The following is a 26,750-nucleotide window of genomic DNA, read 5'->3' as shown; positions in this document are numbered from 1 at the left end:
GAGAAGGGGTAGTATATATTCTTCATCTTCTCTTTAACACTTTAGGTTGTTTGGAACCTATAGGAATATTGAAAAAGTTTGTGAAGAGTGATTCTTAACTAGTAAAAATAGTCTACTTGAACAGGAGGAGACAGATGTCACTAGAGAAAGGGGGAGGTGGGAGAGAGGTGAGTTTCCTGAGGTAGTATTATATTACATTTCTGATTAGGACATTTCATTGTCATCATTCACTACTGTAAAACATTTTTACATTTTTCTTCTACTAAAGATATTTTTTCTAATTTACCAACATACTTTACAAATCTTATTCCAGAAGTGGGCTCTTCATAGCTTAAACGGTTATAATTCAGGAAGTAGCATCCCTGATGGTTTTGTTTTAAATTTTTTGCTGTCATTCCATCTAAGTGAGGCTGAAGGGGATAGATGGCTCCTATTTTCTCTCTGGTCCTCAACCCCTTCCCCAATAACTATGTACCTGATATTTACAGTATGTGAGTCTTTATTCCCTGTAGGTCTTTGCTTCCTAAGTCAGTGATTCTTTCAACCTTATCTAAATTGAATTGCCTAGAGAGGTTTAAAAACCCTAAATCCAGGCTGCCTAGGACAATTAAGTAAGAATCTCTGGGAGTGGAACCCAGACGTTTGTTAGTGTTTTAAAGACCCAGGTGATTCCAATGTGCAGCCAAGGCTAAGAACTGTCCTAAACTCTTCTATAATGACATCAGCATGAAAATGAACTCACCTGAAACTGATTTTCCCAGGTGTTTGAAAGCAGGCCATTAAGTCACTAGTTGGCTGCTTAGAGCACTTGCAAGTGTCCAGCAATTTCCCTGGCTCCTTCTGAAGGTTCCCAGATGTCCCCCACCCCCACCCTCAAAGTTGGAGGCCACGGTTTCTACTCCTTTAGGAGAGGAATTGTAACCTTCCCCTTGACCAGATAAACTGTGTGGAAACAAAGCGAGAGGCTCCACCTACCGGATGTGAGGGCCATTGCTGGGGTTTCGGAGAGACTCAGCCTCAGCCGAGGCTGTGAGAAAGTCCATGGAAAATGAGTCTGGAAAGCAAAGGAGTTTAGTTGTTAGGAGCTCTGGAGGAGAGGGTTGTCAGGTCTGTTTTCTTTTTCTAAATTACTCCTACACTTAAACACATCAGGAACTGACTTGAAAGGTGAGAAAATAAAGGTGTGAGACTCAGCAGGCATTTAAAAACAAAGCCCAATTGGCAGAGGTGGATTCCCAGAGATTGTGCCCACGTTGGTTTTCATCCTGCTGTAGCCAGGGGCTCTCTTAGGATTTTGTCTTCTTTGGTGTGCCTTTTAAAGGCAGCTCCGTCCAGCCCTAAATTGGTCAGATTCCAGAAAGAGCTCAGAAGCTGATCTAAAAGCAGAAAAGTTTGCAAGCAGAAGGGACTCTTGAGATGGCCGTTTTTACGGAAAGGAAAGTGAGCCCCAGAGAATCTGGCGGGCCTGAGATCACACAGCTGGTTATGGGCCCCAGCATGACTCTTAAGACAGTGCCTGCCTGTTTATTAACTAAAGTTATCATTTGAGTTCTTAACTATGTATGTACAAGGTATCGAGCTAAGCGCTTTATTTCATAACCCTCACATCAGTCCAATGAGAAAAGTACTATTAACCCTACTTTTACAGATGAAGCCCAGAGAAGTCAAGTTATTTGTCCAAAGTCACACAGCCAGGAAAGAACTAGGAGCCAGATTCTAACTTGGGAAGACTTTTAGAATAGGTAGGTTTAACCACTGCAATATATTAGTGGTTTTCATTTCGTGAGTTTTGGAGTAGGAGAAGGGCTGTTGTGGTTAGAATCTTGTGTCCTGGGGTTCTTTACAACGAGCAACAGTCGCTTTGGGGGTACATTCAGGCCCCAAATCCCTCGTTCGGCTTCCCTCTCTTCTGGGCCTGGGAATCCAGGACTCTGCAGCGGCGCTCCCGCCGCCAGTAGGCGGCACCATCGCCCTTAGCAGCCAGTCCCGTTACCCCTGGACTACTCGGAGCCGGGGAGCGGTGCTAGAAGTCGAAGGAAAATCTCTGTTTGATGGCCTCCTTTTCTGCAGGGCGCAGTCCGCCAGGTGCCCCAAAGCGCGCACCCGACGCCAGCAAGACTCGTTGCAACGAGCATGCGCAGCGCCTCCCGCCGTTTACAAATTCCTGGGGTCCGCGGCGCGCGCCCGGCCCCGCCCGCCACGCGCGCTCGCGCACCCGCTTGCGGTTCGCCTGCACCGGCGGTGAGACCGTAACTTCCGGGCTGTTCCTGGGCCGCAGGGGGCGCCGCCGTCGTCCGGCGAGGACTGGGCGGGGCGGCCGGGCGGCCGTGAGTGCGGCAGCGGCGGCAGGAGCGCAGCAGCCGGCCTCTCCCACTGCAGCCTGCCCGCCGCCGCCCCGCACGATGGCGGGGAGCAGCTCGCTGGAGGCGGTGCGGAGGAAGATCCGGAGCCTGCAAGAGCAGGCGGACGCCGCGGAGGAGCGCGCGGGCAGCCTGCAGCGCGAGCTGGACTACGAGAGGAAGCTGAGGGAGACCGTAAGGGACCCACCCATCACCCACCCACCCGAAGGCGTCTCCTCCCCAGTCGGCCCCACACCGTGCCTCAGAGCCCTCGGGAGCCCAACTAGCCTACCCCTGTCCTCATGCTCCGAGGCGCACCTGGCGCACCTGGGCGGCCGGCGTGGGGCTCTGGGGAGGGGCTCTGCCGGGTTTTTTATGCGTTTTTCATCTCCCTGGTTAAAGTAAAAGCTCCAGGGGGAAGTAGGAGTGGTGTTGAGAAGGTTCTGGAAGCAGCACTTTCTCAGAAGGAGCACCATTTCTGGGGTGTTTGCATTTGGCCTGGGTGTCTTGGGTCCCCCGGAGTGTGCACTTTGCGCTGCTGGCATTTACTCCGAGGGTGGGAAAGGAAGAAAGAAATTCTTTCGGAAATTCGTTCCGTTGGGAAGGGGCTCCGACAGGTCTAGTCTAAGGTACTACCGGACTTTGAGACCCGGGGATGCTAAACTACCATCCCTGATGGTTTCCCTGGAAGTCTATTTCTCTGGTGGTTGAGACATTGACAGCTCCAGCTTCTAATTTATAAAGTTTGCGTTCCGTTGACCCTTAGTCATCCCTTTTAATGTACAGATAGAGATATTTCTTTGTTACCGAATCTTGAAAAAAGTTGGCTAAATGTCAACGATTATTGGGTGTATTCTCTTGCCTTCTTCCCCCTCCCCCACGTTGCATGTAATACCTGGCTTTCTTTCTCTTAAGGCAAATGTATCCAACAAACAGAAACAGAATTTCAGAGGCAGTTTAGTTTAGGCGTTGAATTTGGGGAGGGAAAGTGCGGTGTGTGTGTATTTTAAATAAAGATACTCAAACACCTTGGGAATTTTATGACAAGTGATAATATTGTGTCCCGCTGTGCTTAATACAAGCCTATTCTCAATTGAGTAAATCCTATTGGTTAAGTGTACAGCTGGCTGCAGAAACTACAGGACCTGTTTTGCATAAAATACATAGAAGCAAAAGGTTCCTCTTAAGACGAAGGCCTAACCAGGACATTTCAGATACAGACAGGAATCAGAAAATCAATATGCAAAAGGGATTTTTTAAGAAAACAAGTCAGCAACGGTCCTGTGGATGTCTTTGAATTTGTCTGGGCGATAAATTGATTCTGACTCCCTCCCTGAGTGGCTAGCAACTGCCCTTGAACTATTAGAACTAATGGAACGAGATGGATAAGAACAAGAACTCTGGAACCAGACTGCCAAGATTTGAATCTTCCACTACTTAACTACCTGTGAGACCTAGGGCAAATTAACTTCTCAGTCTCTCAGTTTGCTAATTATAAATGTGGGTAATAATAGCACCTACCTATTGTGAGGGTGAAAAGACTTAGTACGTATAAAGAAATTACAGTGGTGCTAGGCACAACAAGTAGATGTTCTGTGTCAGCCGGTATTAAAACTGCACAGCACTTGGCATAGCTCATTGCTCCTTCACCTTCAATTCTCCACTTATCGAAAGGCCTTGAAAATGGCCCGCTCATTGTATTACATCTTAAAACATTCCATTTAAATGCTTTTAATCAATATGTTTTTGTTAGTCTTTGGAACTTGTAGAGAGGGCATGGGCAGGCTAGAAGGAATGTTTGGTGGATTGAAGTGGTATTAGTGGTGGAAGTCAGTAGAATTCTCCTCACCCTGCTAAGAAAGGGAATATGTGGTCCTGTAAGGGAGAGCCTTTTATTGACTCCTGGCCTAGTGTTGATGTGAGACACAAGATAAATTGTATGATGAGCACGTTGTTACTTTTATACGCACCTTCTCTTTTGTGCATTTTTATAACAATGATCTTCCTGTGCCAGTTGGCTAAAGACAATACTTTCATTCTTTTCAAAACTTTATATTAAAAGTAGCTTAAATAACTTCATTTTTTAACGTAATTTTCGAAAAGTCTATCCAGGTAATTAGACACAGAACCTTTTAAGACAGCTAGCTACTTGAGGATGGAGTCAGACCATTGAGAACTTCAGGTTGAAAGTTGCTCCTCACTTCTGAAACTAGACCTTAAAAGATTATAGCTAATTTAAGGTAGTTTCTTGGTAGTTTTCAGACACAGCTATGAGTTAACCTAGCATTCACAGTGGCTCTTGGCAGCAAAGATGAAAATTTTGTGACAAAGTCATGAGCCACTGCAAAAAATATTTGGAAAGTTGGCTCTTAATTCAAATTCTCAACAATTCAGGCAGGCTGTAGTTAATTGGCCCTGTTATACCAGCACTTTCCTTGGAAAAATCAGTCCTCCCTTATTTCTTACTGGTTTGCTTTTCCAAGGTATGTGAGCCCTTTAAATGTTTGGAATGAGGCTACTTTGCTTGATGTAATAGTGTAGTTGACACTAGGTCTTTTGACCCATGAGGATTTTGTTTGTTTGTTTGTTTGTTGTCATTATCAAAGGAAAAAGTAGCAAGAAGGAGCCAATCTTTCTTCCTTTCTGAATAGTACCCAGCAAATACGGAGACTTAAAGTTGTGGCCTGTAGGTTTTTAATTGGTAACTTTATTAAATCATGAGAAATAACCAATTTACAAAATTCCGAGGCCATTTCCTCTTTAGAGTTGGTAAATATTTCTAAGACTAAGAAACTAAGAGTGCATTTTGTCTCACATTGGCACTCCCAGGGTGGCAGTAACTAGAATATGTACACACTCTCAATTTCTGCTTTCATATGTAGGCAAGGCAAAGGCACAACAATGCCCTGTTCATGTCCATTCTCCCTCATTATACAAACATGCCTCATAAATTACAGGCTTTGGCACAGATAGAGGAGGTTGTGTTTATCTGTTATCCATGGGAGTGCCCCTTAATGTCATCAGTGTTTTTTCCCCCTTTCCTTACCATATAAGGGCAGAAGTTTGACTTGGCTGTAGTCACTTGGTCTTACACAGCAAGTTGGGTGAAACCTTCTCTGTATAACTACAGTTTGCATGAAATAAAAAGGCCTGACCTTTGATCATTCCATGCTCCACTCTGGTTTGGACAGGGCTTTGAAAATATATTCCAGAGGATTAATTTTTAGGATACAATATTCTACTACAATTATTTCTTAATAGCCTTAACTGGAATTCTTTAAGTAAAAATTATTGCTATTTTTAATTTTTTTTTTTTAGCTGTGTTGGCCACTAAAACATCTGGAAGTCCTGAAACTCTAGGCCATGTAAAAGTTTTTTTTCAACTCTGATTTGGAGTAATATTTTGCTCTGTTGGGGCAAGCATGCCTCTAAATTCTGTGTAGTACCTTGTTGGGTGTGGGGGGAGTGGAGAAGTGGTGTGCCTGCTTTTTTCTCTGTATAGGTAGCTGGTACCTTTGCCAGGGAGGAGGCAGGGCTGACATATCTAACTCTAAGGCACCTCACAAGGGTAGAGTGCCTGGTGGTGGTTTAACAACAGATCTGCAGGAAGACAATTGGTAGCCTTCACTAATATAGCAGTCTCTTTTCTGAGTAGCTCATTACCTGTTAGGACACAATAGCACTTTTGAAATAAAAGAAACTAGCATCCCAAACTGAAAGATTTTGCCAGCAGCGTCAACACTTGGAGTGTCGTTAGAAGCAGCTAACCTAGCACACTAAGGGTGATTTCCATGCCTGGAAATAATTTGCATCTGGGGTCTTGACCCTTCCCAAACGCTTTGTTATTTATATCTGCTTTTTAAATAACAGATGGTCATGTGGCTATGGACTTGTACTGGCAGAACTTAACCACAGGTTAAGTTCTTAAGTAGAGTGCCCCCCCTCCCCCCACTATGATGAAAGGAATCTTAGAAAATGTTTATATAAGCCTCAGAATGTAGAAAACACATACTGGAAATAAAAAGTTTGTGAAGGTGAAATATGTGGGCCTTTTGAACACAGAACATATCCCCAAAAATAAGAGAGAGAAAGAAGTGCCCTTAATTAATTTATGAAATGAAACATCTTGAATTCTAGGGAATCAGACAAAATTGCAATCAGACCAGTATGGTAGAGCCTGAAAAGCCAGTGAGAGTCCAGGCATTTCCCAGGGGAAGCTTATATAGAGGTAGATGTATCCCAAACACTGCTTCAAGTCTTGGCTGTAACCTACAAGCACCTTTGTCTGTCTTACTCTGAAACAGCAAGTGTTGGCTTCTGGTATTGAGAGCAAGTGCTCTGTGTCCTTATGTCAGCTGTTACCCATTAATATTACTTGATGAAGTTTTCAGTTTTATACCATAGCTTACTTCAAAAAGGATTGAGAGGACTTGTTTAGTGGATGATATTTAATACAGTAACTGTTCTCCTAGCCCTGGTTAGGTTCTGTTGCTGAAGGCCATTGTATGGGTAGGGAAGTTGGGTTGGAGGTGGCTATAGAGAACTTTCCACTCTGACACAAGAAGAAGGAAGATAACAAAGGTGAGGACCTCCAGTTCCAGGGCTTTCATGAGGTTCCAGGAGACTGTGAGGAGAAGTGACGACCCAGCCCGTGAGGAGCCCGATAACTTGGATTTTAGTCTTGTCTCCCACCGATGGCTGTTGACCTGAGCATATGTCAGCATTCTGGGTCAGAGATCCCACCATCCTCCTATTTTCTTTTGAATGAAGAGCTAGAAAATCAGTTCCCACAGGATTTTCCAGCTGCTTTGGGCGGAGGAGTGGAACAGGTCGCTTATTTATAGTGCAGATTCCTGCCCTCCCCTCTAACCTCCTGAATCAGTATCTCTAGGGATGGAGGCTGGAAGTTTGTATTTTTAATACACATCTCTCAGTGGATTCTGACACTTAGCCAGTTTTGGGAACTGCTCGATGATGCCTAGCTGGATGTTTAGCTAGCCCTTCCAGCTAAGCAACTGAGACCCCATTTTGCAGACCACCCATAGGTTTTCTCTCTGTGTGCACCAGTCTTGGTCTTAGAACAGATCTCTATTCCCAGTCATTGCTTGAGCACTTGGGCACCCTATACGAGGTCCTATTGGCTGGTGTTCCTTAGGACACACCCATAATGTCAAGAAGTATAAGGTCCAACAAAATGCTCCTGGGAGAAAAGTTAGTGACATTTATAAAACAGTGTCCAGAACTAAAGGAGGGAGCAATAAGAGAAAAGATACAGATTGATGCGGTGGAGTGGGGGACCTCTCAGGTAGGAAGATCTTGTGCACAGAGGCAGAAATGAACATGGTGTGCTCTCTCCTTGCTCTCTCATGTCCCAGCTGTGTGGGAAGCTGGGGACCTAGACTGGCTTGTCACCCGGAAGTTTACTTCCCCAGATTGTAACGTCTCCTTTCTATGAGTACAAAGTCCTGAAGGCTGGGGCCCAGATGAAAAGCAGAGCAGGGAACTTAGAAAGCGGTGGCTACAAAAAACATCTTTGAAAATCTCAGTGACATTTCTCTGGCCAGACCACCTGTAACAAGGATACTTGCCTTTATTTTTTAAATAATAATTATAAGGAAAGAAGGGAATATTTTTGAATGCATGATCTAGAAACCCTACTGAAGTTTTTTTGTTTGTTTCCTTTTTGTTCTTCATTTTTGTTTTTAACTTTCGAAGTTGCTTATTTCCCCCATGCATAAAAGAATAGAATTTTTACTGGAAAGGAAAAATAGAGAAAAGTGAAGAAAGCAAACCTGACCCAAAATTATAACCTTAATGTATTCTCCTCCCAATTTTTAAAAATAGGACTAAAGATTTTTAAGAGGCAGTTTCCTATATTTAAGAAATGTTGTCCTTATTACCCTCACCCCTTCTCCAAAAAAACCAAGTCACCTGCCTTTTAGACTTAGCGAGGCCCATTACTAGCTGTGCACCAATAATGATTTACTTCTTGGGCCAATACAATTGTAAACCATCCCCCCTTCAGATTCATTTCTCATTTCCCCCTGCTCCCTGTCTCTATCAACCAATTATTACTACATGGTTAATTTTTGATGAGATAAAAGTATATTTGAATGTTTTTTAAAAAAGTCCTTCACCATGTTTGGAAATGCCCTAATCACCTCTCTTTCCCAAATAAAACTTTGCTCATCTAGATTTGTAAGATTTTAGCTGCTAAGAACTGAATGTTCTCATATTCCTTTGATTCAGGGCCATAATCACAGCCTCTCTAACTGCATGTGCATTTCAAACTGTGTATATCATGAGTTCACAAGCTAAGAAAGTTGCTTTTGTTTAAATAAGATTGATTTTACTATTTTGTAGACATTTTCTGAGCTCATACTCTACAGGAAACCATGATTCCCTGCACGTAGAAGCTTATAGTTGAGTAAAGAAGACAAGAATGTAGACAGAGAACTAACATAGGTCCCTAAGTGTGTATTGTAACTTTTAGAAAACTTTCCATGTATCCTGAAAACCCCCATCACCCTATGATAAGCAGACATTCAAAATGGGTGAAGTTGAAGAAATGATGTCTGATTAGTAAATTCCATCTCTCATTTAAATGCATAATGTTTAAACAGCCACCCATTCAAGTGTATGTAATGGACCCTCGCAGTCTTGCAAATGTTTTGAGGCTCATAGTAACAGATGCTTATAACAGTAGATAATCATTGCATCCCCAAGAAAGAAACATCTACAAATAAAAACAGATCTGTACTACTTTTCTCCTAAGGAGTTTGAAACTTTTCTTGTAGCAACCTTGACTTGTAAGAAATTCCAGTAGGCTTATGTCGGAAACACTAGGGAAATTTGTCTTGGCCCTGTTCCAGTGTTACCAGTTACTCTAAAGGAGTTACTGAAAGTGGGAGGGTACTGAATTTAGTTGTGTCTGTATAGTGTATATTTTAGAACCACTACATTTTGAAATATTTTAGTTCTTTTATAAGGCCCCTTTGAGAAAATGGTCTGAAGAAAGGAGGATTGAGACCTCCCGAATCTGGTTTCTGGCTCTTTCTGTAAAGTCATGTTATCCCTGTCTACACCTCAGGCCCCCAGTGAGCGAGGTGGCTTTAATGAAGCTCTCCGTTAAGTAAAGCCAGTGTGTTGAAATCTGTGGAAGAAAGGAACCCAGCAAGAGAGCATTTAAGGGTCCATCTTTCCAATGATAGTGCTGTGTATGGATTTGTATATAAACAAATGTGGACAGTCACTATATAAATCAGTATATGAACGTACCCAAGAACTCCAGAGTTGACCAGGGCTTATAATGCACTCAAAGGTATTACCACAAGGCCCAGGCTTTCTGTCTAAAATCAGTGTTTCATTCTCAGCCACTTCCTAAAGGCACTACCCTCATTTTTCTCCCCAGTTCTGAAATACCTTTCACTCTCTCTGCCTAGGCTGAAGCCGATGTAGCTTCTCTGAACAGGCGCATCCAGCTGGTTGAGGAAGAGTTGGATCGTGCCCAAGAGCGTCTGGCAACAGCTTTGCAGAAATTGGAGGAGGCCGAGAAGGCAGCGGATGAGAGTGAAAGGTGAGGGCACCTCACCCAGCCCAGCTTTTAGCATGGGTCTTTCCTCCTGGTGGAATGGGAGAGCTTCTTTGATCTGTGGGGTTCAAGAATTTTGCAGTTCCTTGAGATCATTTCCTCATTTGATCCTAGGTATAATTTGACTGGTTTTAATTTAACATTAGTGGTTAATTTATTGGTTTTGTTTGTTTAACATGGGTGTTTTTAGGCAAAGTACATAGGGGCTTTAAACCCCACAATTACAAAGAAGACAAAGATCTTATTTCTGTCCTCATAGAGCTCACCATCCAACAAGGAAGATAGATGTATAAACAAGAAATTCTGGGGCTGTATAATGGTTCTTTCATTCCTGCTGACCCCAAAGCAATTATGCATTTTTAAAAGATAACTTTGTTTTTAAACCTACCAAGGAGGCTTAGGCCTAGTTAAGTGAACTGTGGACTATCGGTTGTCAAATAGCCCAACAAACAGGTGAAAAAGAAAGCACAGATAAAACAGAAATATGATCTGCAAAAGTAAATTGCTTTGGACTTAGTAATGCTGATAAGACACATGCACATATAAATATAATCAGATACTCGTGTCTTCTGAGCCCATTCCCACTGACTTAATTGCTCCAAGATTCAGCTTTGTGATAGTGAAGGAAAACCGTGGTCATATAGACTAGCACAACTTCGTGTATCCTAGAAGGCGTTGTCTCTTATGCTCAGCCGTTGAAGTTAATGTATTCATATGGCATAGACTCCATGAGAAGAGAGAGAGTTCCGTTGCTTGAGGTATGACAAAGTAGTGGGGTGGCTCAGGACACCTGAGCAGGTGAATGCAGTCATTTATTTTGTCCATTTTGCCATCTCTGAAGTAACTTTCTGCTCACTGCCACCATAGATAAAGTTAGATTTCAGACTTTAGGATTAAAGACTCTAGCTAAAGTTTTCAGCTCATTATTCATTGCTGCTTATAGTTTCTTCTCTAACCAAGAGTTTTGGAATTCTTTCAGATGACTCATCATCTCTAACAGTGTACACATACCACAGTGGTTTCGTGGCTGACTTCTTCCTGAAATACACTTGTTAGTGAACCTAAAAGGCAATCTGGCAATGTTAGACTTTGGCATAAAAAGGAGTTTAGAGATCATCGACTCCAGTCCCCTGGTTTTACAAATGAGAAAACTAGGACTAAGCCTGATGTGGCCTGCCCACAGTCTCACAGCCAACTTATGGCTGAGCCAAGACTAGAACTCAGAACTACTAAAATACATTGTAGGGCCTCATCAAAAAATAGTGGTTTATTTACCTTATTGCCTAGTTAGATTTTGGTAAGTGAATACCATTTTACACAAGTAGTTGTTCCATAAGTCTGCAATTTGGATCAGTTTAATTTTCCAAATCTTAACATTATGCCATAGGATTCATACGTATTCATCAGCGAACAAAACTTCAAAAGGTAGTGTTAACCCTGTCTCTCAAAACCCCTGCTATGAAAGATTTCCATTAAAGGCAAAACACAGTTTCTTATCTAAAGTGTTAGGATGGCCCATATGAAACTGCTATTTTTATAGGTCTGACATGATCAAATATCAGCAGTTTCATATGGTTCAATCTAGTATGTACATTTGTGGCAGATGAGGTAAGAACAGCTACCTTCTTTGTAAGAGGAAATACGTCAAGATAAATTTGCTTTTCTAACATTGGTACATTTTCAAGCTGGAGCTTCCCACCAGGAAAGGGAAGAAATCCAATTATTTACACAGCAAGTAAAGCATATTGGCTCTCCTGTTTCCCTGCCTCCCAGTTTCAAACAGAATTCTGACATGTTACCTTTCATTCAACATTAGATTCCTGGACAGTTTCACCAGTACCGAAAGTGTGAAGTTTTGTTCGCAATAAACAGAAGTGTGTATCTTTCTGCCTTCAGCTCTGGAAACTCTTGCTTCATGGCTTAGAAAATAAAAGTAGCTCTGTGCTCTGTTTTGGTCTGCTGGTTACACTAAGCCTCACAAACCACTGCAGTACAGTGTGGGTCTGTGGAGGTCAGCTCTAAATCTTGGGTCTTGTTACTTGTCTTCCTTTTCAGAGGCATGAAAGTCATTGAAAGCCGAGCCCAAAAAGATGAGGAGAAAATGGAAATTCAGGAGATCCAACTGAAAGAGGCCAAGCACATTGCTGAAGATGCTGACCGCAAGTATGAAGAGGTCAGATCCTAGACCCAAAGCTTCATAGACCCCCAGCAGTGGCAGGGGGCAGGGATCAGTGGATACAGCCTTTCATTCTTAATTGAAATGATCTGCTTCCTTGGCAGATATGAGTGGTTTTGAGAAGCAGAATTTCTTTGTCTCCACAAAATGATTCTTATTTGATCCTTTTAGGGGATCCCAGGCTTCATCATGAAGTCAGTAGCACTGGAAAAGACCAAAGCTTCCCCAAAAGACCAGGACAAAAAAGCTGTGGCCAGGAGAAGGGAGAATTGGGCCTCTCTGTCTGTGGAAGGAGCCTCTCATGCTTTCACTGTGCAAGCAGTTCTTGGTGTGGTTCATTAGCACAGTCCAGTTCAGACAATGTGGTGTTATGGACCATGCTCTTGTAGAGATAAGACAATGCACTCGCTCAGTCGATTCATGGAGGACATTTTTAATCTGTCCTCCTTTCTCCTCAAGGTGGTAGAATCTCATTATCAGCACAGGTTCATAGTTGAATCAGCTTCTGGTGATGGCCCCATGAAAACAACTTCCTATGGTAACAGAGCCAATAAGACTTAAGGTTTTAGTTTTGCCCTTAGTGTACCATGGCTATCTTGAAATGTCATTGACTCTCCTTTATTATTATCATTATTATTACCACTACTACTTCCCGATTACACTATGCCTGCTAATTTTGAAAGACTTCAAAAGATCCCTTCTTCGCTCAGTTCCTTTCTTCACTGAACAAAAATTTAACTTCATTAGTCTTTTCACAAGCTCATCTCCTGTCAGCGTCTCTTGCTATTCTGTTGGCATTTTTAACCTCCTCCACAAAAAAGGAGATTGAGGTACAGAACTCTAAATCGATGGAGTTCTCAGGATTATTTTCAGTGCTCTCTTGGCAGCCCCTACCTTTACAGCATAAAATGTGTCATGTCTCTATTTTTGAGATGATGAATTTCATATTTCTCCCTCCTTCCACACTTTGGTCTGGCTGCTATGTAATTATACAGACTTCACCTGGGTCAGACTTAAAATGAGACTGCCCACTCATAACCAATCTTTCTGGGTCTTTGTGAGCAGAAGCCTCTGGTCTCCTCTCCACTGGGACTCCTAATGGAGACTTGCTTCTCTCCAGTCCATGGGAAAGAGGATCATCTTGTGTGTAAACAAGATCTTTTAGGGGCTGATGGATCCAGTCCCCACCCCCACACCCACTTGTTCAAAGCTTGCAAACCCCATGGTGCGTGTGTATTGTGTTTATCCTGCTGCAGGTGGCCCGTAAACTGGTCATCATTGAGAGTGACCTGGAACGTGCAGAGGAGCGGGCTGAGCTCTCAGAAGGGTAAGCAGGCCTGGCTCCAGGAGGCCGTGTGTGGGGTGCCGCAGAGCAGTGACTAAACAGCATGACCTTCTGGCAGCTGCACATTTACCTGTTTCAGCTCCGGGCTTCTTATGTGCTCATTTGATGTAGACGAGCCATGAGTCTGGAACACGGAGGACTTGTGCGGGGTGTCTGTGTATGAATGCGTGTATCACTGCATGCCTTACCTGCACACTGATTTTGAGAATGGCCTTGTGCATTTCCTGTGTCCACTAACAGCCAAGTTCGACAGCTGGAAGAACAATTAAGAATAATGGATCAGACCTTGAAAGCATTAATGGCTGCAGAGGATAAGGTACTGATGACTTGTGTGGTTTTTAGGTTTAACTGCAACCCAGATGTCTTTCAGCTTCCAATACCTACTGGTTCATTTGGTATAACAACTGCACCTTCACTATACCCTCTGCTATCTTATATCTTGCTTTAAGTGCTTTCTTTGGGTCCTTTATGCTCCTTTGTTTTCTTTCAGAAATGCTCTTTGGTGCAGCCAGAAAAGAAGCCAAATTATCACACTTCAAAGTTGTTGGGTTTTGTCACCCTGCCTTTCTGCTGTTGCAAGGCTGGGGGGCAGTGTCTGTGGCGAAATTGAGTGTTTTAGTATCTGATGATTTGGCTACTTTAAGGCAGCCCTTTGTTCTCTAGGACTCAGTTTTCATTTTTTCCCATCCCTCTCCTTTTTCTCTCCTCCTTCCTTTGGCTTGTCTCCCACCCTTTCTGCCTCTGATCGAAAACATTAGCAAATGTGCCGAGCTTGAAGAAGAGTTGAAAACTGTGACGAACAACCTGAAGTCACTGGAGGCTCAGGCTGAGAAGGTAGGCCAGGAGCATGGTGTGGGGGAAAAGGCACCTTTTAAGAGCTACTCAAAAGACACTCGCTTTTTCTCTTCTAAGGTCGTACCAATGAAAGCAGTAGTCCATTAGGCATTTTAATAAATAGCATTGTTTTGAAGTGATTTCTTGATGGTTATTGGATAACAGATTCTTTTTTTTTTTTAATAGAGAATATATTTTGAGTATGTGAGTCATCTGTAACAATTTAATTTAAGCCAAGTGCCAAATGGATGTTATCTTGTTCTTATCCCATGTAAAACAATAGGTAGGAAAACAGAGACTATATTGTAGTATGCCATTTGATCTCAGAGGCTCCATTACCTCCTGAGAGAGCCTCAACATCTGTTGGCTGGGCTGGCATTTTCTTTGTATTAGAAGACAAGAGTATAGAGTGAGCTGCAGCCTGACATCTGGAACGTTCTTTCTAATTACAGTACTCGCAGAAGGAAGACAAATATGAGGAAGAGATCAAGGTCCTTTCTGACAAGCTGAAGGAGGTAATATGGGTGTTGGGTGAAGCCAACTGAATTCTAAATGAGTTTGTTTTTGTGGAGCAGGTCAGAGCTTTTTCATTTTAAAGTTACTCTTGGAGTACATGTGCTGTGGTAGCTGCCAGCTCTCACTGTACTGACCGACAAGTAGTTTCTGACCCATTTTATGAATGCTGTGCTTGATTTCCATTCTCTATATTCGTAGCTACTACTGGAAATTTAAAACTTCCCTATTTTGATTGAAATAAATTAAATCATTACAGGCTGAGACTCGGGCTGAGTTTGCGGAGAGGTCAGTAACTAAGTTGGAGAAAAGCATTGATGACCTAGAAGGTAAGATCTTCAGTTTTGTTTTTAATTTAATCCTTTTGGTTGAATATAGACCTGGCAAAATGATTTTCTAATCCTGATGCATCAACCTTGATATACTTCTTTGCTCTTGCACATTCCTCCTGTCTGTCCTTGGGGTTTTCATTCTGTGGCTCTTAAACTCTTGGACCTGAGTCCTCTGCTCACCAGATGACTGTTAGCCACCAGACGGGACATGTCTCTTTTTGTAACAGCAGATGCCATCCAGTTTTGCCTTACGCTCCTCAGAAGTGTGGCAGGGTTATTTTTCATTGCGGGTAAGGTAGTAGAATGTGAGAATGACTGGTGTATTTTCTATCGTTAGTAATATTTCCTAATTGTCAGAATGGTATAGATTTGTTTTTAGACACAACCCATCTTCTTCCAAGTATGAAGAAGGGTTTGGGTTGGGTTTTTGGTTTTTTGTTTTTTGTTTTTGTCATTAGTTATCTTGGCAAATGCTCTGTATTCTGAAAGAGGAATGGGGGATAATAGGGCATCATATTTTGAAATTATACTTAAAAACATTTTTCCCCTAATTTAAGTTTTATTGTAGTAACACTCAGAAATCCTAAATGTTGAGAAATCCTGAATATGTCTCACAGAAATCCAAAATGTTGAGATTGAAGGCTTGTAGTCAGTTTTGAAAAAGAAAGAAAAAATGCATAAAACATATACATCCAAGGAAGAAGGAGCTAGAGAAGGGCCTGGGGATTGGTGTAGGTAGTAACTAAGCTAGTGGAGAAGAGAGAAAGACAAATGGTTGCAAAACTGTTCAACTATAGCAAAGTACAGAGCCATCAATGCAAAAACTAAATTGCAGACTTGGCACACCACCACCATAAAAAGTGTGGCTGTCCTCGCTTGTCAGGCCTCCTGGACCACTAACAGGGCATCTTGATTGGGAAGACCACAAGGAGTAGTTTAAATGGCACTAAGAAGTCCATATCCCAGTGGTCTCCTTTGGTCAGGAAGTCAGTGGTTTGAAGGTGGAGCCAGATAAGGATTATAGACTATAGTCACAAACTGTTCTTCCAAAACACTGCCCTTGGATATTTTTCCACTGTTTATAGTTGCAGGTGGCTGACTACTCCAGTGTAATTAAAATATAGCTCTAGAAAAGAAAGACATTCTATTATTACCCGGCCAGGAGGCAGCCTTCTGTGGTTTTGTTCGGGACTTAACGTGGTTTACTGATATACCTACCATATTTGTTATGATTTTCATATTGCGTCTTTCTTGTTTTATTTTCTAATGGGTTTTGTTCTTTTTGTTTTTGTTTCAATTCGTTTAAAAACAAAACGCACGCCTCCTGCATTGGCCACCTGCTGCGGCACCAATTCCTTCATGCATTGCCCTTTTCTTGCTGCTGTGTCGGGATGGCGCCCATGCCACCCTCACTCACCCTCCATCTCTTGATCACTCTCCATGTCCTTGCACCTCTGCCTTCCACTTCCTCGTCATAGACGAGCTGTACGCTCAGAAACTGAAGTACAAAGCCATCAGCGAGGAGCTGGACCACGCTCTCAACGATATGACTTCCATGTAAATGTTCACCCACCCTGCCTGCTCACATTCGCGCCCTCATGCTAATATGATAAACTCACCGCTGCTCCTTTCTGTGCTTCCAGAATCTCCATCTTTACACCTTTCTGCCTACTCTCTTTGCATAATCTAGGATAGCCATTGTTTTTTCACTTTTTACTAATATAAAGGCCAAGTAAATTAAGTGTCTGTACAAATCGTTTTCCTTTCAGAATTCATTCATTTCCCGATCCGTAGGCTAGATCATTCCCACTGAGCCGTGAACTGGAATAAGAAAGACTGGAGCACTGTCCTTTTAGGAAATTAAACTAGGCTCAAGTAAAATTAGGAGGTCATGCAATTGTGCAGGAACTTCCCAAAGAAATATCAAAAATTGGTTTCCTGAGATTGAATTAACAATGATCATTTTAAAAAAAAAAAAAAAAAGTAAAATTTAAGAACCCTAAAGAGTCAGGTTACTGAGGGTCTGAGGGACAGGAAATTGGTGCACTACAGCCTAAAGACTGGTGCTTTAAAAGATCACCTCTTCCTCACTGTTAAGAATTCTAGAGAGAAACACTCTCCTGAGTAGCCAAGCCTTTAATTTTCTGTGTTTATATAAAGGGAATTAAAGTACCCCCAACAAGCACCACAACTTGTGTCAAAGAAATGGGACATAAAACACAAATTGCACAATACGAGTTTGGGAGTTAATGGCCCAGCTTTTACTACTGTGAGGCACTAAGAGATGGAGTAAATAGTCTTGTTCTCATGAGAACCTTGAGCACACACAACTAATTTCTATATTACTAACCAAACCTAAACTTTAAACTTATTCTGTCTCTTTAAAATCTAACCTGGAGTGTTTCACAGAGGGTTCTCTTACCCTGATAATGTGGCACTGAATTCCACAGAAGCTGGAAATTTCATTTTCCAGGCCCAGCTGTCCTTCCTTCACCCATGCAGAAAAATGGTAGCTTGAAGGGTGTGGCCCGTGCCTGCTGCTTTACAGCTTATAGAATCTCCATGTTACCCTAGAGACAGGATGGTCACTATGGAAACTAGAGAAAGCGCCCCCCTCTCCCCTATCTCTGGTCTTTCCATGAGACCGTAAACATGCTGATTCTATGGGGAAAACTTGTATCAAGTATGAGTAAATATACTAAAAGATGAGTTAGCTCAAAATTTATTTGTAAAACCTGTTCCTGGGTCTTAAGATGGACCCTTACCCTGAGGGGGCTTGTGATACCTGAGGGCGGTCCAGACCCTAGGTGGGGCAGGGATCGACCTCCCGCAGGTGCAGCTGGCAGCAGGTTTTGCATGTCTGCTTCTCAGCTCTTTCAAGTGCTGCTCTCATCTGTTAGTCTGGTTTTCCTTTTTTTCCATTGTGCCACTTTTTTCTTTTTCTCCCACCTTTTCTCTTCATGCAGATAAGTTTCTTTGCTTCACTTCTCCCAAGACCCCTTCATCAAGCTGGATGTTCCGCCTCTCTCAGCTCTGCAGTTTGTCTCTTCCCCAGCTGACCCTGGTTCTTTCTTTTAGCATCCTGCCTTAGGGCCAGGCGCACACTGTGCTTTCTATTGTACAGAAGCTCTTCATTCAGTGTAAAATAAACACTGTGTAAGCTATTTCTGTTTGCTATTCTTTTTACTTCTTATTTATTGACATTTTAGTTTCAACACTGAATAAAACTACAAATCTGCTTCACGCATATAAGGGTTAATTTTTGGCTGCTGCTGGGTTTTTTATTTTTTATTTTTTTCATTCTGAACATTATACATTAATATCAAGAGTTTTTAAGACAGTAGTTCCTTGTGGAACTTTGAGAAAATAAAAATACTCATGCCTGGGTCCCTCTCAGAGTTTTGGTTTCCAGAATTTAGAATGAGGCCCTGGGCATTTGTGGGTTTTATTTTTGTTTTTTGGGGGGTTTTTGTTTGTTTTTAAGAGATCGTGATAGTTCTAGTATGTAGTCTGGGCTGAGGACCTCTGCACAGGACACACTGCTTGTTGGGGTCTGAAGATCCACCTGGAGCAGTGGCTTCCTCCGCCAGAGGTTTTGTCTGGGACGTGGTGAGCCCTCTCTGTTGCTGCTTAGGTGGCCCTCCTCTGGAGGTGGGGGCTCATGATGAATGCCATAGCCATCCCACGTTACTAGGAGTTTATACACTGGGAAAGGTGAGAAAGAACTTGGATCCAAACCATGTAAGTGTAGGTGATTGTCGATCCTCCTTTTACAACACAAAGAAGAGTTAAAACGTTTTAAAAGTATATTCATTACTCAGCCACCTTTATTATCATGAGATGACATCTTAGGTTTTCTAAATATGATTATGTTCAAGTTGAGGTTTAATTTTGTGCTCTGAAGCACATCATGTATTCTTTAGGAAAGTTTTACTTACATAATCTTTGCAATAATACTTGGTTTTTAAAAAAAAATTGTGGATATGTTTAATGTATAGCCATTGACATTGATTCTTTTTTTCCTCTAAAAAAAGTAGTGGAAATGCTTCAAAATATAGTTACATTTCGTTTGGGCTTTGCTATTTCAACTCAAAAACAGCAATTAAGTGATTTGCCAAAAACACATTGCAAAATTAGAACTTTAAAATGATGTGGACTTTTGTTTCCTAATTCCCAACATTTCTTTGTCTTCAACAATCTGGCTATATCTCTCCTGTGTTTTAAGTGTGGGTGATCTTCATTTCATCTGTGTGCAGTTTTTGTTAGCCTAAGAGGTTTGATGTACTACTATTTGATATATATGATATACTCAATTTATACTCAGATAAATTTGGACAAGCTGAAAATAATATCAAAGACTTCAGAGCAGATGATTAACACTCTGCTTACGAGGGCTGTAAATTAAATTATTTTAGTAGTGCTACAGTAAACTTTTTAAAATTTAGATTCTGGACAGTGTCTCTCCCTTGAGAATATAAAGACTTCTGTAATTTTATGTTCTTTTCCTAAGACTCCTTGGGCCTGTTTTCGAGTATGAGTCCTGCCTTGTTCTTTTTTAAATTCAGAGTAATAGAAGTTGGCCCTTCTCTGAGTGCTTCCTACAATAGACTAAATGACAATTCTGTAAGTTCTGCTGAGCATATATTCAGTTAATTCTGAAAGCACATCTATTGTTTTGAAACTCTCCCTCTCAGAGACTTTCATACTTTCTATAAGTGTATCCTACAAGAGGAAATGGGAAACTGATGGATTGGGAAGGCAAATTTGAATAGCCCAAGAAGGTATATGGGTACACAAGAGGTTAAATAGCAAGTTGATTTTACCAAGAAATTGTCAGAGCCCAGGCTTCTAGTTTAGTGTGTTAGGCCATAGCTACAGCTGCTGCAACAACCTAGGTTGGACCAAACCCAAAACATTGCTGAGTCAGGGTTCTAGAGGCCCCAGACATCTGGAAGGTAGAACAGGAGGGGAAAATACGTCCAAACATATAAACAGTTCTGGTCCCTGCCCTCACCCAGGCATACCAGCTCTATGGCAGCTGAAGTGGAGCAGGTCCAAGGGAGGATGTGTTAGGGACAGCTGTCATTTAAGATGAATTCACACTGATCCTCTGGATTCTCTAGAATTTCTCCGAAGTTCTTCCATTCCAGCTTGGCCAAACATTGGCTCAGCAAACAGACATCCTGCCTGCCTGTGGCAATAGTTATCCCATGCCATATTGTGAATGTATTAGAGGGGTTTAGATTTTGCAGCCCCCAAGCATATGACATATACAAGACAACTGTAGAAGGTAGTGAGGATGTGATAAAGAGGTGAACCAGAAATGTTCGTCGCCCTCAATGAGCTGGGCATCTTATGGGAAGATAGTCTGAACTAAAAGATTGTGTGCATTCAGAATCAAAGAATAATTCTGACCGGGAGCTACCTGGAGAAAGTAACATTTGACCAAGGTTTTGAATATTCAGAAAATTTGGATGAGCAAAGAGGACAAGGCCAGAGATATTCCAGGCTGGAAAGTGTAATGAATATAATACCTTCCCCATCTTCTACCACTTATAAGAGAAAATTAAAATAATTTCTCAATTTTCCAACAAACCTGGAAGTAGAGACCGGACATTTTCATTTTCCCCAGGAGTAGGGCCGTCAGCTTTTCAGGATCACCTAAGTAGAATTTCTGGGTCCAGGTTGTCACCATCATTCAAAACAATCATGTGTCCATCAGCTTTTTTGTGTTGGTGCCAGGCTCTCCTCATTGTATGGGTATCCCTTGGACTGACTCTTATAGTTGGCTTCCTTGCCATGTGAGCAGATTATAATGCCGATGTGTAAAATTTCTATCACACTGGTCTCCTTGTAGATGTCCAAAGTTTTGCTCATTTTATACATATACATCTAGCACCAAACATGAATGCCACCTTCAAGAAGGAAGCAGGTAAATTTTATGTCAGTTTTGAGTAGAGATAAGTGCTTGTTCTTTGGCTGTTGGAGAGGGTAGCACCCTATATCAAACCTAGATGAGAGTTCAGAATTCGCACCCTGCATTATGTTGCTGGGCAACAGGGAACTTAGTTCTGCATTTCGAAAAGTGTTAATGCAGTAGTGGTAGCCCCCTCGAGTTACCACCTAAAAGGAAAGCCAGCCCTGGGAGTGATGATGAAAGAGTTCCTGGAAGAGGTGAGCAGAAGTGGGCCAGTCGAGGCTTCACCATAAGATCTCCACTGAGCCCCACCGCGGAGTAGATGATGTGCTGGGCTCGCCTCCAGCCTTGCCTCAGTTTTTCAGGCTGTTGTTAGAAACTGCATTCATCTCGGTTCACACAGTGGTTGTAGTGGGGTGCGAGAGGGACGCCCACTCTCTCCTACTTGTACCCTGTTGCTCCCTCACCCCTCTCCCTAATCCCCAAGAAAAAAATACTGACTTTTCCTAAGTCTGCCGGGCCTTTGCCATCTACCTTCTTGGACACAGGACAGATGACCATGGGGTAAGGGTAACCTCAGCAAGTGACCAGTGCCTGAGGTATCTGTGTTCTGTCTGTTAACTCCCTCTCTCCAAGTCCAGCTAACCTCTCTTCTGCCTCTTCTTTCTCTTCTGCTAACCTGCTTGCTGACCTGTACAGATCAACTCTACCAGCAACTTGAGCAAAACCGCCGCCTAACTAACCAACTAAAGCTGGCCCTGAATGAGGATTAAACTTAAGTGGGAAAGAACTTGGGCCGAATTCTAGGAATGAAGCCCATGGGCAGGAAATCTAAAACTGTCTGTCATACCTTCAATTATAGGGTTGAAAACAGTTGCTTTCTGCAGAAATGTACATGAAAGGATTCAGCCGAAAGGCTGGTCTTGGCTGCATTTTCCTCATATCTGGAATATTTCAGTTCTATTTAATCCCCCAAAAAAGCTTTTATGGTAAAATATATGCATTATGTATAGGAATAAATATAACAAGCACTCCTCTTTGCATTGGTAGTTCCTCTTGTTTGAACTGATACATAGTGAAGAAAACCTCACTCCCCCCAAAAAATGTTTTTTATCTCCTACAGGGAACTTTTAAGTTAGCCAAAGCAGTGGAGTGTGTATGTGTATAACCATATATATATTATATATATAGGATATAATATATATAATATATATTCCTATTACATATTCATATTCTTGACTTCTTAATATAGTGTTTGAAATATGATTAAATGTACCTATGCTTGGGCAAAATAGCTTTTGAAAACAGCAGCTCATGTCAAGTCCCTGATTGTCTGAAAGGTATGCTTTTATTCAGTCTAACAGTGTTGTTGGAATTTGGTGAGAATGTCGTGCTGATGATAAATAGAATGCTATAAAAATAGTAAGAGAATGCCCTACTGAAGTGTGCATGAAACGTTGATGATTTTTTTAATGAGCAACAGAAATAAATCATTCCAAAAGTTGTCAGAAAACCAATTTACGTCATCTTTGTTTTCTGTGAGATTGTTACGGCACAACTCCCAGGCCTTAAACTGCCTGCAACTCATAAATGTCTGCTGTTATTAACTTCAGTGCTGCAAGCACCTCTCCCTGTTCCCACAGCACACGACCAGTGGACCTTCACCAAACCCACCTGCATTTTATTCTCAGAGTGGATTGTTGGTGAAGGTTCGCCTAACCGCTGTGTGAGAACCTGCTGTGCCTGTAGTTCTTTCAGGTCAGAGATGGCTCTCTTCTTTGTAGGTCCTTGTCTGGAGATGAGTAATGTCTTACAAGCATGCCTAGTCCTAATCATCTCATCCTGTGTTTGCGATTGATGTTTGCCTGCCTAAATGTACAAACCACCATTGTGTCCAAAGTGCAGCTATTCATGACTTAATTTTCTAATCCCACCACAGAGAAAGTGGCTCATGCCAAAGAAGAAAACCTTAGTATGCATCAGATGCTGGATCAGACTTTACTGGAGTTAAACAACATGTGAAAACCTCCTTAGCTGCGACCACATTCTTTCATGTTGTTTTTGTTGTGATTTGTTCTGTTTTTAAACACCGTGCTTATCATGAAACCCCTTAAATGCATTTTTATTTACTTTTACCACTGTCACAGAAACACCCACAAATACTGACTAGATTGAGGGGTGGGGAAAACACACACACACAGAGGCAAGCCCGGTCAGAGCAATAATGATTTAAATGTGCCATTTCCCAAGCTGCCGTTGCCACACTTCTGTAGAGTTTAGCAACACAGTATACTTAATCTAGGAACCCTCACTAAAGCAGAAAGATTTCAACTCAAAGTGCCAACGATATGTTCAACAGGAAGATTACTGTTGGAAGCAATCAGGTGTGGACTGGTGCTACTTTAAACAAAAGGCCCACTGTGGTCTTTCATTCAATGGCATACAATTTTGAATTCTGTCCAACAATAATTTATTTTGTCTTGAGTTTTACTATGAGATGAGAGTATAAATTCTGTATGCCTGAATTCACTAAAGCCAAGGGTTTTTAAGCCACACTGCTCTTTTAAGACTATTTCCTTCTAACTGGCACATTTGCAGCTCATTACAACTGGTAGGATGGCATTCGATGTGGATTTCCACTCTTCATTTCTCCATGTTAAAGTGAAAGATTTAGGCACTACATAGAAATGGTAAAGAAACAACATTTTCTTAAGAGTTATAACTACAGTAGTCTCCCCTTGCCCACTGGAGATAGCTCCCAAGACCCCCAGTAGATGCCTGAAACCGCGGATAGAACCCTATATATGCTATCTTTGTTCCTATACACACAGCTCTTCACTTGAAGCACTTTACGGCTTCTCTCTGGCATATTCAAATCGAAAGGATCACTACTGTTGCGCCTTGGGACCATTTTTAAGTAAATATAAGGGTTACTTGAACTCACGCACTGCAATACCATGACAGTCAATATGATAACCAAGACAGCTACTAAGTGACCATTGGGTGGGTGGCGTGCGCAGCGTGGAAGCGCTGGACCAAAGGATGATGCGGTACGCAGTGGGACAGTGCAAGATTTTATCACACTACTCAGAATGGCATGCAATTTAAGGCTTACAAATGGTCTATTTCTCAACTTTTCCATTTAATGTTCTCCAACCGTGGTTGACTGCAGTTAACTGAAACCGAGGAAAGTGAAACTGCAGATAAGGGGGGACTACTGTATGTGTAAACATTGTATAATGATATGGAATAAAATGCACATTGTAGGCCATTTTCTAAACTTAGTGGTCCTGTCGTTTGTATGTTTTTACTTTGTGAACTTTAGATCGTGTAATCGACCTACCTTCCCTCACAAATGATTTAAAGCAAAAGAATATCCCAAAGTCCAGGGAAAAACTGGGTTTCATGTGTTATCTCCCCAGAAGTACTCAAGGCAATATCCCCTTGGTCTGTTGAAGTTGTTACCAAACAGGAAAGACCCTTTCCAAAAGACTCTCCATATCATTGATATATATCTGCACATACTAGAGACCTTTTATAGTAGTTTTACTGGTTTAGGTTAGTTAGCTTTCTCCTCCCCTCCCCCCACCCCCCAAATATTAGCTAAGTCTTCAGCAGTGGCATGCACACACATCAACAAATTGTAGGTTAGTGCACTAAAACTGTCCCCCAGCAGTGTGATTTTTACTTAAAGGTATTGCTTTAAGGGGTCTTTGTGATTTTCTGCTTTCTAACTCTTGGTGAGTTCTAAATTCAATACATCTTCATTTTCTCAGACTTGGAAACCGAAAATATCATAAGTTGCTCTTAAAGACTTTTAAGCAAATAAAAATAGGTTACAAGATTAGTTGGCCAGACTCGTGCTGCAGGAGAAAAAAGGACATTCTCATGAAAAGTAAACAACACAGTAGAATTGAAATAAATGAAAATTCGTTTGGATGCACGAGTACTATTTATTGAAAAATATTCAATATCTGTAGCTGTTCTAAGCCCTTCGACCAGGTATTTTCCCTCCACAGAAAGAGTAGGTGTAAGGCAAAGAACCCACATAAAAGTCTGGAGCCTGGACTTCTAATTTCCGCTTGCGAAAAGCTGTCCCCTGCTCAAGACAAATTAACACTCTGGGTCTCAACCTTCCACATCTTCACATCTTCACCACCCCTAGGCTCACCCCTGCCAGTCCTCAGTAGGCAAGAAATGCCTCTACCTCACTGTAGTCATAGAGGCCTTTCTTCACTTCTCTCACCCAGCACTTTTCACTTTGAGAGCCAGATCTGGCTTCCTCTTCACTATCTGTCTAGCCTGTCAAGTCCTTAAATCTGAAGTTCTTCATCTATGAAATACAGAAAAGATTAGTACCTAGCTCATATGTGATTGTCATGAGACTCAAATGTATAACCCATGTAATAAGGTACATAGCACAGCACCTGGGCATTCTTGATGACCATTAACTGCTGCTGTCCTCAACCTGCTTCGTGTGCTCCAGAGACCACCACAGAGGGTATTTAATATCCAACTTGAAGCTGGGACAACACTTAACTTTGCCCCAAATTATGACAATGATGATTAATGCTATCCTCAGATACCATATGCCAGAACCTGTAATAGGCACTGACAAGTGTTACTTCAGCTTCACATCCATCCCCATTGTACGAATATAGAAACAGGCTCAGGAAGGCTGAGTAAACCTACTCATAGTTCCATAGCTCACAAGTAGTAGGGTAAGGTTCCAAACTCGGGCCTGTGGAACTACAAAGCCCTATTTGGATTCTTCCTCCATTTAAATGTTTCCAGCATTTTACAGAAGAAAAGCAACTACTAGACATAAGTAGAAACAGATGAAGCAGCAGGTACATCTGGGAGGGGAGGAAACTGGGAAGATGTAGGTTAAGTCAGCTTGCAGCTGACGTGATCACAAGTGGGTGGTTTAACTTCTTCCCTAGGTCCCAGGGGTCAGATGAAATAAATAAGGCATGCCATTTCGAAGAATTATTATTATCTAATCTCTGATAAATAGAAAAGGGAGAGCACCCTGTCTCCTTGGGTCTGAGCCAGTGTGATAAACCGAACATGCCGCTCTGTGAGGTCAGGGGAGATTGATTAGGGCTCTTCAGTATGGCAATGCCAAGGCTGGAAGCTGATATGGTCACCATTTAGAAAACCATGAAGTACAAAGAAAGAATTCAAGATTCACACTCTAAATTCCATTCCTGAAATTCAGCAGGTCCAGATTTCAGAATGAACAGCTGGAAAAGTTGCCCTGTTCAGAGTAAAACACCGAAACTCCACAGAGGAAGGCTAAGGGGAAGAATATAAGCACCTTCCAAAAATGTTTAAATTTGTCATGAGAGTTCTACAATCTGTTAACTGGGATTCAAAGGAAAGAATGTGGATACATTCTGAACTTTGAGACTGCCATTAAATAATTCCCCTTCTTACTGCTCCTCAAGATACTGTTAGCAGAAACAGAATTTAAATTTTGTGTATGCTGGTATGTATCCTCTGGAGTTTAATGCTTTGGCCTGATTTTTTTCTTCTCCAGGAATAAAGAAATGTCTTTTTTTCTACTTGAACAAATATTTGAGTGTATGTTAACCACTTTTTCAACTTGTCAACACGATTTGTAGATGTGTGTTTTTTTTTCAGTCTGCAGTCAGATGTACATACAGAAAAAAAAAATCTGAATTCTCCAATTTAAAAAAG

General features: G+C 41.9%; 1 protein-coding gene across 22 annotated transcripts in view; it reads left to right on the top strand.

Moving 5' to 3' along the window:
• Positions 1-24,327, top strand: part of TPM1 (tropomyosin 1) — a 27,555-nt gene extending 3,228 nt beyond the window's left edge. For 3 of the 22 annotated variants that reach the window (XM_039865399.1, XM_039865401.1, XM_039865393.1), the window contains 7 exons: positions 9,782-9,915; positions 11,986-12,103; positions 13,363-13,433; positions 14,210-14,285; positions 14,738-14,800; positions 15,058-15,127; positions 22,987-24,327. In XM_039865399.1, coding sequence (XP_039721333.1) covers positions 9,782-9,915; positions 11,986-12,103; positions 13,363-13,433; positions 14,210-14,285; positions 14,738-14,800; positions 15,058-15,127; positions 22,987-23,069 — 615 coding nt within the window. In that variant the 3' untranslated portion in view covers positions 23,070-24,327. Of the gene's footprint in view, positions 1-2,337; positions 2,535-9,781; positions 9,916-11,985; positions 12,104-13,362; positions 13,434-13,691; positions 13,768-14,209; positions 14,286-14,737; positions 14,801-15,057; positions 15,128-16,608; positions 17,171-18,096; positions 18,295-21,746; positions 22,091-22,831; positions 22,960-22,986 lie in introns of those variants that run through there. The other 19 variants (XM_039865400.1, XM_039865397.1, XM_039865396.1 and 16 more) reach the window with 17 other exon arrangements.
• The last annotated feature ends 2,423 nt before the right edge of the window (positions 24,328-26,750 follow it).

This window comes from Pteropus medius, unplaced genomic scaffold, assembly GCF_902729225.1.
Source record: "Pteropus medius unplaced genomic scaffold, Ma_sr-lr_union100, whole genome shotgun sequence".
Classification (NCBI taxonomy): Eukaryota; Metazoa; Chordata; class Mammalia; order Chiroptera; family Pteropodidae; genus Pteropus; species Pteropus medius.
Note: the sequence above shows the minus strand (reverse complement) of the source record. Positions and strands in the feature narration are given on the sequence as shown.